General features: G+C 51.0%; 2 protein-coding genes across 5 annotated transcripts in view; one reads left to right on the forward strand and one right to left on the reverse strand.

The window, feature by feature from the left end:
* STRBP (spermatid perinuclear RNA binding protein) overlaps positions 1 to 3243 on the forward strand; it is a 69141-nt gene extending 65898 nt beyond the window's left edge. The window contains exon 17 of the mRNA XM_081236297.1: positions 2605 to 3243. Within this exon, the coding sequence (XP_081092423.1) occupies positions 2605 to 2840 (236 nt within the window). The 3' untranslated portion in view covers positions 2841 to 3243. The remainder of the gene's footprint in view (positions 1 to 2604) is intronic.
* A 2813-nt stretch (positions 3244 to 6056) lies between these two features.
* The window catches only part of RABGAP1 (RAB GTPase activating protein 1), a 152968-nt gene continuing 143155 nt past the window's right edge, over positions 6057 to 15869 (reverse strand). For all 4 annotated transcript variants that reach the window (XM_081236283.1, XM_081236284.1, XM_081236286.1 and 1 more), the window contains 5 exons: positions 13249 to 13353; positions 12099 to 12182; positions 11365 to 11436; positions 9197 to 9394; positions 6057 to 7818 (listed from right to left, as the gene is read on the reverse strand). In XM_081236283.1, coding sequence (XP_081092409.1) covers positions 7696 to 7818; positions 9197 to 9394; positions 11365 to 11436; positions 12099 to 12182; positions 13249 to 13353 — 582 coding nt within the window. In that variant the 3' untranslated portion in view covers positions 6057 to 7695. The remainder of the gene's footprint in view (positions 7819 to 9196; positions 9395 to 11364; positions 11437 to 12098; positions 12183 to 13248; positions 13354 to 15869) is intronic.

Raw genomic sequence — 15869 nt, forward strand, 5'->3', positions numbered from 1 at the left:
CGGCCCCGAGGTGCTCTGTGTAGTTGGGGCAAGGAAAAGACTCTATATAGTGCTTCCTACTCTCCACAGTATCTTCCCTCAGAGATGTTTCTAGGCAGGTGAAGGGAACTGCTGTTGACTGAGCACCGTGAGGTGAGGTTCCAGGGGCGCGAGCTGCCAGCGTTCTCCCTTGACGTGGACAGAAGCCTGGAGGGGCGCTGGCTTCACGAGCCCACGAAGAGGCCTGCGCAGATGCTGTTTCCTTGAAACCCGCACGGGCCCGTAGGAGTGGGTGAGGATCACGCGCGGCTCAGAGGAGGGAAGGCGCTTGCCCGAGGCCCCGCGGCGGGGGTGTGGCTGGCGGCGCTGACCCCAGGGCGGGTCCTCCCCGCACGGCTCTGGCAGCACCGCACCGTGGACCGGTTTCGTGTGGCTGTGGATCCTCTGGGGACTGAGCCAGCAGGTGAGGGCTTTGGTGCTGCCCTGAGCCGTTGGAAAGACGTGGGCAGGGCCTCAGGCAGGTGGGTGGTGTGCTGCCTGAGGGCACTGCTGCTGCCTGCTCTGAGTGAGGGCACGGCTTGTCATCGCCGAGGTCGGGTGAGGGTTGTGGAAGGAAGAGTCGCAGAGAAGCCACAGCTCCAGGGCACGCGGGCTGCTGCCTTGGGGCTCCTCAGGCTCCGGGAGGCAGTGCTCTCAGCATGGCAGCGAGCACGTTAACTGCCCATCTCTAAGGGGCACGGCCTGGGTCTTCCAGAGGTGTTTCTGGGGTCCTGGAACGGCAAAGACAGAGGCAAGCCTGGCCCAGCCGGATGTGCCTCCAGCCGTGGTCTTTCATCGGGCAGCTCAGCCTGCGCTGCGGCTCTGGCCTCACAGGGAGGCTTGTGTCTAGGGCACCCTAGGCCCTCGTGGAGCTGGAGCCTGGCCCCTGCCCCATCCTGGCCCACAGCCATAAGCTAGATGCCATCTGTCTCATTTTCCTGCTCGGGGAAACATGATGGTCTGAAAGTTCTTTTTTTGCTTCTAACCTAAGTATTTCTGCTGTTCTGGGAAGACTTTTTAAAATTTTTGTTCAAGATGAACCATGGATAAGGATAGGAGTTTAGATAGCTAAGAAGACTGTCTTCTCCACTTGTAGTTCCCAATCAAGAAAGCTGCACCTCCAGCCTCTTCCCCGCTGCCTTCCACCCACGGGAGCTCCTCCTCCCCTCACAGACGCCCTCGGGCTTAAGCTGCGGTTAAGCTGGCGCTCCTTTCCTTTCCTTTCCTTTCCTTTCCTTGACGTGTCCGTGCCGCTCTGTGAGCCTCCTTGACTCTCCCCCCACTGGCTCCCTCGGCTGCGGCCCTGACGCCCAGGTCGTGATGATGGCCCACACGAGGCATGGTGTGGGGTTTAGTCAGGTTCCTGAAATACCTCTTCTCTCACCTGCCAGGCCGGCAGTGCTGGTGTTTGATGCGTCCCTTTCCCTGACCATGGCGGTGTCTCCTGCTCAGGCCAGCCCTGTGCGGTCAGGTGGGGTTCACACTGCACCCCTACTTTGCAGAGGGGACACTGAGTACCACTTGTCCCCTCGTTCACTTACTGTGGTGGCTTCTCAGATAACAGGCATCCTCAAGGCTCCTGACCAGGGGCCTTACTTTCCGCATCTCCCGGGAATCAAGGGCGGCTCTGCGCGTCTTGTGAGCTGTCGCCAACCTCCATACGGACTTCCTTTCCCAGGCGCTTGAGGCGGCCAAGGGGATGCTTGGTCAAGGTGGGACTCCTCCTCTGCTTCTGTCCCTCTTGATGTCTTCTCATGAGTCATGAGCCACCTGCCTTGGGCAGACTTCATTTACTTCAGCTCTTAGCAGTGTGGATCCTCTTTTCCCCAAACTATCTGTCAACTCAGGCCTCTGACTAGGGACCGTCTGGCCTGTGGTGCTGAACCTCGGGTCTAAGTGGCTGGCTGGGGCCCAGTCACACCTTCAGGAAGAGGCAGGTCTCCTGAGGGAGCCCTAATCAGGGCCAGGGCACTTCCAGGGACAGTGAGGCAGGAGGGCCAGGGAAGGGGCTGGCCTGGGGCCCGGCTCTGCCTGTTAAGCCCCACAGCGCAGGCACCCGGGTCTCCCTGCCGCGTAGGACTCCCGGAGAGCGGCCTCTGAGACTCTCACCCATTCCGAGCACAACTCACTGTCTGGGAAGGAGACAGGAGGCAGCCGGTCTAGACCTGAGGGCCTGAGCTGTTCAAGGAGGGGCCTCCCTCACAAAGGAGGAAGGGGCCCTGCTCAGTCGTAGCCCTTCCTTGGCTCCAGGATGGGGGATTCAGGAGGCAAGGAGAAGGCTGCGTGTAGTTGTGGGTAGAACACCTTGCCCGGTTTACTGCCCAGTTACACACGTGACATCGGACTCCTGGCTATATATACAGCTTGCTCTCTCTCTGGTCTGGTGATGGCCAAGGTAGTTTTTAAGAAATCTATTTAAAATACCTATCTGTATCTATTTACTGTGTTTTTTCTGAATACACAAGTAAGTGTACATAGTATAATTACAGTGCAGAGTCCCTGGCAATAACTTCATGTTGTGTATTATGTTAAAAAAAAACATTGGAGAATGCGACCACCGTGGATCGTCCTCCCTCTCTGGGGCAGTGATTACACGTAGGACTCCCAACTTTCAACCTGCGGCGTGGTTGAAGCAGCAGCCTGCACGTGTGGACTGTCACCAGTGCCTCGCCCAGAGACGCCTGGCCTTCACCCAAAGGGACTCTGCACCCCGACTCCCACAGGCAGCGCCCACACTGCGGCTCCTGCGCACTGACTGTGTTGGACTCTGCCGTAGACTGACCCTCTTGTCTAGCTGCTGCAGCTTGTCTGTAATGCCCTGACATGTTGCATTTTCCCCATTTGGATGAATAAAAATAAAAGCTTCTGTCTTCAACAGCAATGGGCTGCACTGTTCTGTGCAGGACGGACCGACTCTGGCTTTGACTGATGAAAGGGTCAAGTGCACAACCACTTTCCTGGCCCTGACTCTCCAGCTCAGCACATGTGGAAGGATCTTCCCTTCGTGCAGAGGGCCAGGCCTCGTTCCTATTGCTGTTTGCGGTCCTTGAAACGCCGCCTCTCTGCTAACGGTGCCAAATGTTTACTCAACCTGAACCTTTGACCTGGGCCCCCGGTGCAGCGAGTGGTGTGAGTGCCGCCGCCTCAGCTCAGCTCAGCTCAGCATTCACCGGGTGCCCCTCACACACCTGCCTCCCTCTTGATCCTGACCCCTGTCCCCAGAGTTGGCAGGTATTACACATCGGGACACTAAGGCTCAAAGATAAAGGGATTTGCCCGAGGGAGCAGGACTTCTAAATGGCAGCAGCAATTTGAAAACAAAGCCAAAAGCTCTTCCTGCTGCTCCCGCTGTGAGGTTCCTGCAGTCGACCTGCCCCAGTAACTCCAAGACTATACAGTAAGGTCTCTGCCCACCCCAGGAAGAAGGACAAAGGCGGCCCAGGCAGGGGGTCTTGGAGGGAGCCAGGCCGGTCTGTCGCTGCCCTCCAGGTATGGACGAAGGCACTGGGTGTGTTGTAACTCAGGGCCGCCTTCACCCTGCACGCCGTCCCCTGGGCTTTACAACCACAGCGCACTGATGGAAGGAAGAGCTGGCCAGGCCGGCCCGCTGCTGCTTCCTCCCAGGGGCCCCACTCCCACCCTCTGGCCCATGACTGGCACAGGGAACAGCCAGATGAGTTGAAAACGGGGTGTGGAGGGACGAGCGTTGTTTTCCTTGCTTTGGGGCCCCGGAAGAGAAGGTGGAGGTGGTGGTACCTGGTACAAAGCATTGACATCCCAGATCTCGTCATCACGGGCCTTTCACCTTCACTTTCAAATCTGGGGATAACGTCACTTAACTCACAGGGGTGTTGCGACAACTGGGGGGAGAACACAGGGGAAGGGTCAGGAGCTAAACAGTAGCTCAGCAACCCGTGTGAGACCGAGATGGGCACCGAAGCCACGGCACACACAGAACTTGGGAGGGTGAAGTGACCTATCCACGTGATGTGAGCGTCCAAGGTCACGGCCTGGCCTTGAACTCGGTTTTTGGTCCAGGTACGCTGCTTGTAGTGAAGTGCTGTGAGTTTACACCTACCTACTGCCCACGTGGTCATCTTAAAGCAGCTGCCCTGCTGGCCACTGGAAGTTAGTTAGAGATGGGGATTAACGTCCTAGCCGTGTGGTCTGGGCCAGGAACCGCTCTGTGGGCCCGATTTCTTCGCCTATAAAAGTGGGGGAAGGGCAGGGAAGCGGAGTGCTCGGTCCTCTTGTTTTGGGAGCGAGAGCACCTCAGCCGTTCTGAGCTCCCTTGTCTCATCAGCCCCCAAATGAAGCTTAGGAGGAGATCTGCATCCCAGGGTCAGAGTCAGGCATCCCTCTGAGCAAGTGAAGCACTACAGCCAGCCTTTTAAACACCCATCAGCCAGATGAAGAAACAGGCTCTGAGAGGCCAAATGACTCTCCTGTCACCTACCTACTCCCCCTGCAGAGATGTCTTGGTTTTCACCACTGCTGGGTCAGTTCGGAGCTGAGAGTGGTGTTCTGGACTAAGTTTTAGCTCCCATGGAGTTTTCTTTCCTTCACTCCTCTCGTGGCTCACTCCTGCCCCTGGGACTTGGGGTTCAGAACAGACAGGGCGGCAGATGCCTCTTGCCTTTCATTCTGAGCTGCCTCCTTCCCCCTGAGAGATCATAACCAGCCCCTGCAGATCCGCTCAGGTTCAACAGGGCCTGCTAGATGGTCTACTCAGCCTGTCACGTAGAAATACGTGACAGGCTGAGCAGGCTTCTTGAAATCTCCACTCACCTGCTTCTGCTTCCCCCCCTCCCCCGCCTCAACCCACTTGGGTCTGGGCCCTCCGCTGCACCCCACCCACCTCTGCTCTCCTGCCTTCCTGAGCACCAGCAGATTCCCAGTCACCAAGCCCATGAGCCTTCGTCCAGTCCCGCCCTCACCCGAGGCGAAGCTTGCTCGTTCTCTCCGGATGTCCCGGAGTCACTTGAGGCCCGTGTGCCAAGGCTGACTGGCTGTGGGCGCCTTTCTCCTGGCAGGGCACAGCTGCTGGGATGAGGATTTCTGCAGAGTCCCTACACTCCGGAACACTGGGACCCTGGGGACTGGAAAAGCCTGGAGCAGGCTGGCCCGTCTGGACTCTGGCCCTTTTTGGCCAGGAATGTGGATCCCAGAAATATGCCTTCTCGTCTGTGAGCGGCAAAGGGATCCCAACTGTGCTCCGGAGTCCCTGTCCTGGCCTCTGCAGAGCGTCTGTCACGGCCGGGCCCCTTGCCAGGCACCTGCCCTGCCTCAGTTCAGCGGAGGGAAGACGGGGCGGGGCTCACTCACCACCTTCCCTTCTTCATGGCCTGCATCTCAGCCCGCTTCCATCCAAAGGCTGGGTGTAGGGGGTCCTGGAGGGCAGGTCAAGCAAGGAGGGGCCCGTCGGGTTGGGGAATCAACTGCTCTTCTTCCTGCTGCAGAGAAGGGGGCGAGGTGGTAAAGGACGGCCGAGGGTCTGGGAGCCTCGTCCCTACGGTGCTGCGGTGCGGGAAGACCAGCAGGGAACAGAAAGGAGCTTTCGGAAAGAGGTACCTGCTGGCCATGCCACCACTTCCCCTGAAAGTTCCAGCAGAGCATAACTGGACCTCGGGTACTCGGACTGCCTTTCTGCTCTTCAGCTATTTCCCCTGCACATTCACATTTTGGGCCTGCAATTCCCCCTCCCATCTCTGCCTGGTGAGATGCTTTTGTCTTTCAAGGTCTTACCATACCCTTACCTCCTGTAAGACTTCCCTAACCCCGAAATACACAGGTCATGTCTCACTTTATTTCTCCAAGACAGGCAATGCTCACGATGAAGGCACAGGCCTCCCAGGCGACAAAGCCTGTGTCTTCTCTCACCCCACGGGCCTGGAGCACATTAGCTGCTCGTTAAGTGTCTGAATGGATGTACGGGGAGGCGCTGCCCAATGCTCACGTACACCTATTTGTCAGCCCAGAGGGTGGTCTCCTCTGACTGCCCGTGGGAGGGAGGCAAGAGCACATCAGGATAAAACTGGTTGTTACAAAGCAATGCTGTTTGTACCAAAATATTTAATGAATATGCCGTTAAAATAAAGCCAACAAAAGAAATAGTAATACAATTTTACTGGTTTATATTTCAATTCATAAAGTTGACACACTGAAACTACCCTAGCACAATGTCCACGCACCTAGTTTTAGATGGGCTTACAGCTGTTTTGGTAACTGAACAAGAAAGACACAGAAAGCGGTGGAGGGGATGGTTTGGGGGTCAGGGGTTGCCGCTTGTTACCTCCCTGATCACAGATGACCTCAGCAAGCGTTAATACAGCCAACAGGAAAAGAGATACAAAACAACCCAGGTGTCTTTATGTACAAACCAGTGCCTCTTGTAACCAGCGACCTCCACACTGCACGCAGAGAAGACGACAAAGTCATCTGCGAGACAGCCTGTCAGCATATCACTATATAAATTAAAAGTCTAAAGTTATTTTGTTTAAAAAAAGGTGCTAAAACCTCTATTCCATAGTTCTGAAGCAAGAACTTGCAGCCCATCTGAACAGCGAGGTTTGCACCCAGCCTCACTCCGGGGAGGGCCCAGGCAGGCAGGGACACAGGCCAGCATGACGGGGGCCTCTTGGCATGTGTGTCCTGCACATCCTCACATTTACACACACACATACACACACGCACACACCTCAGAGTCTTTCTCACTTGTACAAGCTGTTGTGCAAAAACACTAGAACCTTGAAGTGAGGGCTCTTCACAGCTCTCGTGACAGCAGGGTGGAGAGCAGAACCCGACAAACCTTGAGTGAAATTAAGTGCCCAAAATAACCACATAATTAAGTTGTGCAGATCAGTCCTAGTCTGGGATTTAAACACTGTCAATTGGGTGCATTGGGAAAAGATATTTATATATACACACACACACGACACATTAAGCAAAATAAGATTCGTCCACGTTATGATCAATCCAGTCTCGACAGTCGGTCAAGTCACCCACCCCAGCACTGCGGAGTCATTTGGCAGCTAACACTAAAAACAACAGGAACTATGAGAGTTGCATAGAATTGATCAGAAACATGTGAATAATGCCAAACCAAAAACCTGTGCATCGTAGAGTTAGTTTAACAAAACTAGGTGGCTTCACCTACAACCATGAAACCCTCCTATTTAAAACAAAGTGCTTCTCCATGTCTACCTGGAGGACCCTCTGCTGGCACTGGAGCAGATAATTATTTGAGCTACCGATCCCCTGCCCCACCTCCCCCAATATATAATAATATGTGTATTTTTAAAAAAAAGATTAAAGGTTTAGAAAAAAACCAAAGGCCTGAAGGATCCCCAGACTCTGATAATGTCACTCAGCCGCTGGGCTGGGTGAGGAGCTGACCTAACCGGGAAGAGGCCCGGAGGTCACACGGAGGAGTGACTTTCTGGAACGTCCAGGGTGGCAGGCCAGCCGGCAGGCCTGTTAGTATCAGGAGTGAGGAGGGCCTTACCGCATGGGCTGCCTGCTTCATGAGCTCTGGTCCAACAACCTACCCACATGCTTCTATGGATCTGACTTAGGTACATTCTGGTCCTGGGACATGTCACAGAATCACACATCTGGCCAAAGAAGGCAACAAAAGGTGTCATGTTTTCTGAAGGTGTCTGGAGGCAGCAGCTGCTCTCAGCAAGTCTCTTTCCCTTGAACCCCGGTTGCCGTCTTTATGGAGCTCAGTGTTCGGTTAAACCACGTCTTCTTGGCCGCCTGAACCTCGTTGAGGGCGAGGCCTAAATGGTGCTCCAGGTCCTGGAAGAGGAACGACGTACGTGAGGATGCTGGTCTCCAGTGCTAATGACACTGCCTCCCCAGAGCCGAGCCAAGCCAAGAATTCAGTCTATTTCCTCTTGAGAGGCCTCTGGAAATTCCCCCAGTTCTCAAACTGGCATAGAAAGATCTGGAGTGCCTAAAGCTCTGGGAGACTTCCTAGTTAAGACCTCCTCATTTCTTGCCTCGTCTATTTATTAAAACGGCCTCCTACCTGAGTGTCTCCCTCTCCGTCCACCCACTGCATACCAGGAGACAGACCAAATGTTCTACCTAAGAGTGCATCATTAATTTCCGGCAAGAGCCTTTCAAGCCTAGACCCCCTAGCAAGACATCCGAGATGCTTCACAATCTGGGCTGAGACTCTTCCAGCTCAGCACCCACTTCCACCCCTACTTCCTGAAGGCCCTTCCAGGCAGGCCCTCTCCTCCCTCTGTGCTGCTGGACAGGCCATGCCCTCCACCAGGAAGGCTCACTGTTCTGTCTTTTCTCCAGCGGCAACCTCTTTTCACTCTCGGACTACAGCCCAGATACTGTCCTTGGTGAGGCCTCTCCTCGCCGCCCTGGACGGTCACGGAGGCCACGTGCTAGCTGTGCAGCCCCAACAGCGAGAACCGGGCCTGGGCGAAGCAGACGCCCAGGTACCGTGTGTGATACGGAGACCAGGGCTTATGCTTTAGTCCTGAACTTGATTCCTTCTGCAAACTGTGCCTGGTGCCTACCTTGTGCTCAGCATCGGGGCTGAGGGAACTAGCCATGCAGTATAAAGATGAACAAAACAAGCCCCAGTTTCTCCATAAGGAAAGGAGGCCCAGATACATTAGGTAATACGTCCAAAGTCACAAAGCTGGGTAAGTGACGGGAGCGGGGGCATAAAAGCCGGTATCTGTGAAGCCCTCAGATATCGTGCTGAGCCCTCCTGTGCATTATCTTTTTCAGTCCTCAAAGCAAACTATCAGAGTGACCCCTCATCACCTCCACTGGCAGATGAGGAACCTGAAGTGAAAGGAGGTTACTAACTAACCCAAGGTCAAAGAGTCTGGTGGTGCAGCTGTGATTCCAAATCATGCATTCTCTGCTCCACCAGAAAGATTCCAGGTTTGACGGATAATTCTCATATGAGAAAGTCCAATCGTTAGGACAGGCTAAATGCTAATTAAACATCCACTAGTAAATAGCAAGTAATGGGCTTCTTCCCATGAGGATTATGGTAGAAGTTTAAAAGGGGAAAAAACCCCAAACCATAAAGATCATTTCTGGGGTTTCTAGCCCACACCAGCGAAATCCTGCCCCCGTGCAGGTCTGGGTCCCGCCGCACCAGGGTCAGAGGGCTGGCCGGGGGCGAAGAGGCAGCTGTTACCTGGATCTTACACTCGGCTTCCACCAGCTGCAGCTTGGTTTGTGCCAGTTCCAGTTCCATCTCTCTCAGCTGGTTCTTGAGTGTTTCCTTCTCCTCATCTGTGTCCTCATCCAAAACTTCCTTAGCTGAGCTGATGCCCTTTATGCGCCCTTCTTTGTTGAAAAATTCCCGGCAGCGCTCACAGTCATCCACGTTTTGCTGAAATTGAATGTCAGATGTGAAGAGACAAAGAAGACATGAAGGTGTGAGCATCTCCTTTCTGGGGAGCCAAGAGATGGCTTCTCCGCTGAGCACTACAGCTTCTGAAAAACTCTGTTCTCTCTGTAAACTGGCAGGTGACCTACTGGAAAAGTCACCTGGTGTGATACACCAAAAGCAACACAAATATTCTTATGTCTTGACCCAGTCATCTCACTTCTAGGAACCTTGGCTAAAAAATGAAAAAGCAGTGACTAGATACAGATTTACATACAAGGAATTTCACTGCAGAATTAGAGACCCAAAAAAGGGGCAGGGAGATAAACTATCCAGCTACTGGGAAAAATTAAATAGGATGTGCTATATTTATACAAGGAAGTACACAGCCTCAGAAGTTTTTGAGGAATTTTTCGTAACATGGTAAAAATGTTTAAGCGCTGGGTAAACTAGGACACAAAAATGTCGTTAAAGTATAGTTACAAGGATATACCACATTTCATGAAAATAAGATGGCAATGACTGTAAGAAAGAAACGTCATTTCGTTTTCCTCTAAGAAAATATTCTGCCAATTAAACCACAAAAAGCCATTAGTTATAAAATATGTCCCAATTTCAGATGTAAATGTGAAAAAAATGCCTTAGAGTGAATGAAATTCTGTATGTTAGAATAAAGACTGAAAGAATACACTCGAACGTGTTAATGATGATGTTGTCTGTGGGTAATAAGATTATAAGGGTTTTTTTTCCTCCTTTACTCTTATTTTCCAAATTTTCTGCAATGAACATTATTATTAGTTTTAGCATCAGAAAACAAATTTTGTTTAAAAAATAGGTACTGCTGGTTACTTAGATGGAGGCCAGGTATCATCTTGCTCCAGATAAAATGCTGGTTTGTGCAGACATGGCCGTGGACTCCCCCACGTTTCTGTCCACTGAGTTGTAAACATGTTAGTAAAGTATCTTTCAGTAAATTACTCATCTCAGTAAAATCTGACAAGTATTCTAATAATAAAGAAAGCAAGCACCAAGTTACAAAAACCCTCAAATTGGCAAGCAAACGTTAAAAACTCAGGTTCTCATTGTATCTTGGCCCATTACAGCAAGAGGAATTGAGCTCAGAAGGGGAGTGTCCCCCTGCTACAGAACAATGTGGGGAGTGACCGGGCCTCTGCACCCCACCCTCAAGCACAGCCTGTCACCTGCAGGACTCTTCCACCTCAGCAGGGCGCTGCAGTAATCACAGACAACACCTGAAGTCCTGGGGCTCCTGTGTTTTGTTTTGTCTTTTTACAAGTGAAGTTTGTGCGGAGGAGGACGTTATACAAATTTGTAAGGAAGAGGGACACCTGTATTTTGAGATCTAATGCCAGAGCTCTTCTGGTCTTATCTGTATCCCCTGCTTAGAGGAAAGAGGCAGAATATCAGTTGTCAGTAGTTGAACCAGGTCCTGACAGCCACCTTGTCAGGTACTCATCAGCTTCCCTCATTTTTGCAATCAAAGCAGAATACCTGGGGACTTCCCTGGTGGCGCAGTGGTTTAAAATCCGCCTGCCAACGCAGGGGACATGGGTTCGAGCCCTGGTCCGGGAAGATCCCACATGCCGCGGAGCAACTAAGCCCGTGCGCCACAACTACTGAGGCTGCACGCCAGCCTCAGTACTACTGAAGCCCACGCGCCCGGAGCCTGTGCTCGGCAGCAAGGGACTGCAACGAGAAGCCTGCGCACCACGACAAAGAGTAGCCCCCGCCCGCCGCAACTAGAGAAAGCCCACGCACAGCAACGAAGACCCAACGCAGCCCAAAATAAAATAAATAAATAAATATATATATATTTTAAAAGATAGTATTGTTATTAATAGTGGTAGTTTATTAAAAAAAAAAAAAAGAATACCCCCTCCCCAAATTTTTTGTGAATATAGCCATAAAATGAACTAGGTGGTATAAAATCGCTTTGATAAAGAAGGACTTACCCGAATTTTTTCAATTTCCACTTTATTAGCAGTCTGCTGCTTCTCTAATCTTTCACTCAACTGAGAACAAATCTGAAGAAACAAACATAATATAAAATGACAATCTCTTCAGCAATATCATAATTCGCACAACTTGGGCTCGGGATGAGCTCTACAGTGGAAGCTGGACTATGATGAGCGGAACTGGGACAGCATTGAGCAGGAGGGGGTGTGAGATGACAGGCGGGCAGAGGTGCCTCTGGCTCTCCCACCCCCGCATCCACTGGCCTAGGACCTGCAGGGACCTATCAGCGCCACGCTCGATGGCCAATGTTTACAGACACTGCCAGACTCAGGAGCCAGCACGAGATCCCAGTACAGAAAGAAACAAGACCAATTCAGTTATGTTCTCAAAATGCAACCCGCTGGGGAGAGAGGTGGTTCTACATCATGAGTCTGAAGTGCTCCCAAGAACTCGGGGGCTTCCATGTATTAAGTGCCTGCTTATGTGAGGTAACTATGCCAGGTGCTCCACAAAGATAATCTCATGGACTCCTCACAACAGTTCTCTGGGTGAGCGATGATTTCCCTTATTTTACAGTTGAAAAGCAGTGCGGTAACTTGTCCAGTGAAGCGAAGGGACTCGTCAGTGCAAGTCGCCGAGCAGGGAAGCGTGTAGGTGTGGAGAAGACATCTTGTGCAGGCAAGCAGGGCTTCCAGAGAACATGGCCCAATTCCACGGTGCACGGACCCACCTGCTTGTAGTCACCGATGATAGAACTGTTTTTTTTAATCTCAGATTCTGCCTTGTCGAGTTCCCGACGGCACATTTCTTTTAACTGCGTACATTAAGAAAAGCAAAAGTGAACGTTAAGGGAAATACAAGCGAAGCTCTGGCACTCCGTGCTTAGCGCTGGGCTTTCCCCAAAGTGCCTGACCTACTGGAGGTAACTCCCCTCCCTTCCTCCTCACTCTCAGCACTACTAACCCTACTCTTTTTTGTGTGTGTGGTACGCGGGCCTCTCACTGTTGTGGCCTCTCCCGTTGCGGAGCACAGGCTCCGGACACGCAGGCTCAGCGGCCATGGCTCACAGGCCCAGCCGCTCCGCGGCATGTGGGATCTTCCCGGACCGGGGCACGAACCTGTGTCCCCTACATCGGCAGGCGGACTCTCAACCACTGCGCCGCCAGGGAAGCCCATTAACCCTACTCCTGATGCTAGGAGAGAACAGTCAAAACTTCTGTACTTTCAGCTTGGGGCTTTTGCCGAAGTTCCTCCCTGTCAGTGCAGCCCAACCTGGGATCCTGAGCTGAGGAGGTAATAACACAAAGCAAATGCAGAGGAAGAGCTAACGGGAGGACTGCCACTCCTTCAGTGCCTCATGGATTATGTGGGAGGCGCCCCGCCATCTCTCACCTCAGACAGCCTGACTGAGACGAGAGGGTGGATGGTGAAGGAGAGCCCGCCTGCTCTGGGGCACGCAGCACCCAAAGCTCTTCCTATGGCTGTGAGTCTGCGCCCAGGGGCTGTGCTCAGGACAAGCCTTCCAGAGTTTGCTCTGTGGGGGAGATGTCGGTGGACAGGTAGGGGAAGAGCCAGACGTTATGTGATGTCTGCTTTCCTTTTGTAGAAATGCTAATAACCCTCCTGTCACACTCAGATGCTGACACACAAGAGTTTCTCCTGCCCCAGTGAAGGATGGGCTTTGCCCCCCTGTCTCCTCCTACATTTTAATTATTAAGAACCATTATGCTTTTCACAGTAAATACAAAAGGGCTTTGGAGAGAAACTGAAGCCAGCTGTCTCTGGGTTCTCCGGTGCCAACAGGAAGCCACCAGTGAACTCCCAGGTCTCAAGCATTTACAAGACACAGAGGAATGTGGGAGGGGCAAAGCTCCCCTTACCTGAGCAGACTCTTCTTCCAGCCGTCTTTTCTCTTCCTCTGCATCAATCAATTTCTGTTTGGTCATAAGCAGCTCCTTATTCAGTGCATCTGCCTTTTCCTCAGCCTGGAACATTTAAGAGGTGCTGTTACAGAACAAGAAGTGAGAACTGAAAGGCATCTGAATTACCCAAAACAATCCAATTTTAAGATGATGAGGAAACTGTGATCCAGAGAGGGGATGTGATATGCCCAAGGTCACGCTGAGACTACACTCATGCACAAGTGTCCGGCCCGGTCTCCTGCCCAGAGGCAGGGCGGGGCAGTAGGTGGGAGCTCGCCTTTGTCAGACAGCCTGGTCTTGACTCCCATCGCTCCCTGTATGCCACTTGGACAAGTCCTTGAGAACCTCTCTGATCTTCATCTGAGAGACAAGGCATGGAATGGACTCAGCACGGTGCCTAGCATATAGTAAATGCTCAATAAAAGGTAGGTGTCATTATCATTAACAGTAATAATAAATTCTGGTTTTCTTCTTCCAAACTCTCAGTATTTGCTCTGCTTCATCAAATAAGTTCTGCATTTTGCTCTCACTGTCACCTGACAAAGGAAGGCACCCCTTCCCTAGCACTCTCCTTTTATTATCTGAAATGGCCATCTTCCACCCCAGTTTTTTTTCTAAAGCATGCAAAGGTCTGGGGGGCAGATCTTTGGGTCCAAGTGAAAATGATACACCTGAACCTGACAAATACAGTCCCTGACACTGGAGAGTCCAAGGATAACACTGAAGAATAGAGACTGTCGCATGTTAGAAGGCAGTCAAGGAAAGGAGGTGGAAGCTCCTAGTTACAGAGCGCTAGATATAGAGGGTCTTTGCCAGCTCCTTATATCCAACCTCCTTTGACAATGGATGGTGGTTTCCCTGAAATTAAAGAGCATTTCTGATGTCACCTAGCTAAAGTAGTATAGCTGAGCCCCTCTGCTTTCTACTACACCACATCTTCTGACGTACTTTCTTTGCGAGGCATAGGTTCCAGGGGGCTGGGGCCTTAAATGGAGAACTGAGAATGGCACGATATGCAACTCAAAAGGCCAATAGTTACTGGCAAACTGCATATGCGTGCAATTAAATGGGGTCCTGGAGTTAAGCCGTGTCCTTTCTGGTGAGTGGCTTATAATCACCTCTAGTTCAAACCCCAGTAGCAATCAAAATGGAAATAAGAATCAGACAAAAGAGGAAATAACAAAGAAGAAGAAGAAAGTCCTGTCAAAGGTTCTGTTCTACTTTAATCAACAGAACATCCTGTCGCTTCTCCCTTCTCTCCCCTGGACCCAGCTCACACCTTCTGAACAGTACTTTGGAACCTGCAGCACATACTTATATTCTCTCAGTTACTCACCATCACTTCCATGGTAGATAAGACTGATTCTAAGAAGTACGGGACAGCCAGGTCATGAACTCAAGAGTCTTCCTTGCCCATCCTGACTCCCCAGTTTAGAAAAAATTTAGATGGGGAAGTGACTTCCCCAAGCTTGCACAATGCGTGTAGCAGAGCTGGAATCCGAAACCAGGTCTCTCAACATTAAGCCCAGCATTTGTGCCATCACTCCAAGAGCTGACTCTCAAGGCTGTGTCAATAGGAAGGTGCACACAGGCCACTGGACTGACCAACCAGGGTCCTCTTATGGCACCACACTTGCTGCACAGTCATTCTACTTACATAAGCATATAAGGAGAGAACATCTGGTGATAAACACAAATCCAGACTTCCGCTTCTGGTCATGAAGGACTAACCAGGACCAGATTTACACTCCCACTGTAAACAAAACACTGGACGAAATTCATAAAACTACTGTTTGCTGACACTAAAAACAAATGCAGAATTGTGGTTCCTGGGAGAAAGGAAACAAGCAAGGTCCTACTACCATTCTGGCTTTCTGCCTAGAGGCACTTCTGGACCAAGGAGCAGGGTGAGGGGTTCCAAACAGAGCATATGCCTCAAAGGGTTCAGGAGGCAGAGGTAGGGGGTCAGAGATGCTGAGGTGGCTGGAACCTGTGGGGTCGAGCTCTGGAGATCCGAGTCCTCCAGAACTGCAAATAAGGCAGTAAAGGAGAGAAAATGAAATCATGAAAATACCCAACTAAACCAAAGAAGGCAGAAAAGGGGAAAAAAGAAAGAAAAAGCAAATACAACAAATGGAGAACAAACAGCAAGGTGGTAGAGTTAAATATACCATATAAATAATTACACTAAATGTAACTGGTCTAAACATTCCAATTAAAAGGAGATTATCAGACTAAATTTCAAAAAGCAAGATCCAACTATATGCTGGCTACAAAACCCCATGTTAAATATAAAGACACAGATATGTTAAAAGTAAAAGTATGGAAAAGGATATACCATGAAATACCATGAAAGTCAGAATGGCTATATTAACATCAGACGAAGTAGATCTCAGAACAAAGAGTATTAACCAGGGACAAAGAGGGACATTTCATAACAATAAAAGAGTCACTCCATTAAGAAGGCAGTAAATCTGAAATGCATTCATAAATTCAAATTACAGGAAACAAAAACTGACATAACTGAAAGGAGAAATAGATAAGTGCACAGAGTTACAGATTTCCTCACTGTTCTCTCA

The sequence above is a fragment of the Mesoplodon bidens genome, assembly GCF_964165515.1.
Source record: "Mesoplodon bidens genome assembly, chromosome: 6".
Lineage (NCBI taxonomy): Eukaryota > Metazoa > Chordata > Mammalia > Artiodactyla > Ziphiidae > Mesoplodon > Mesoplodon bidens.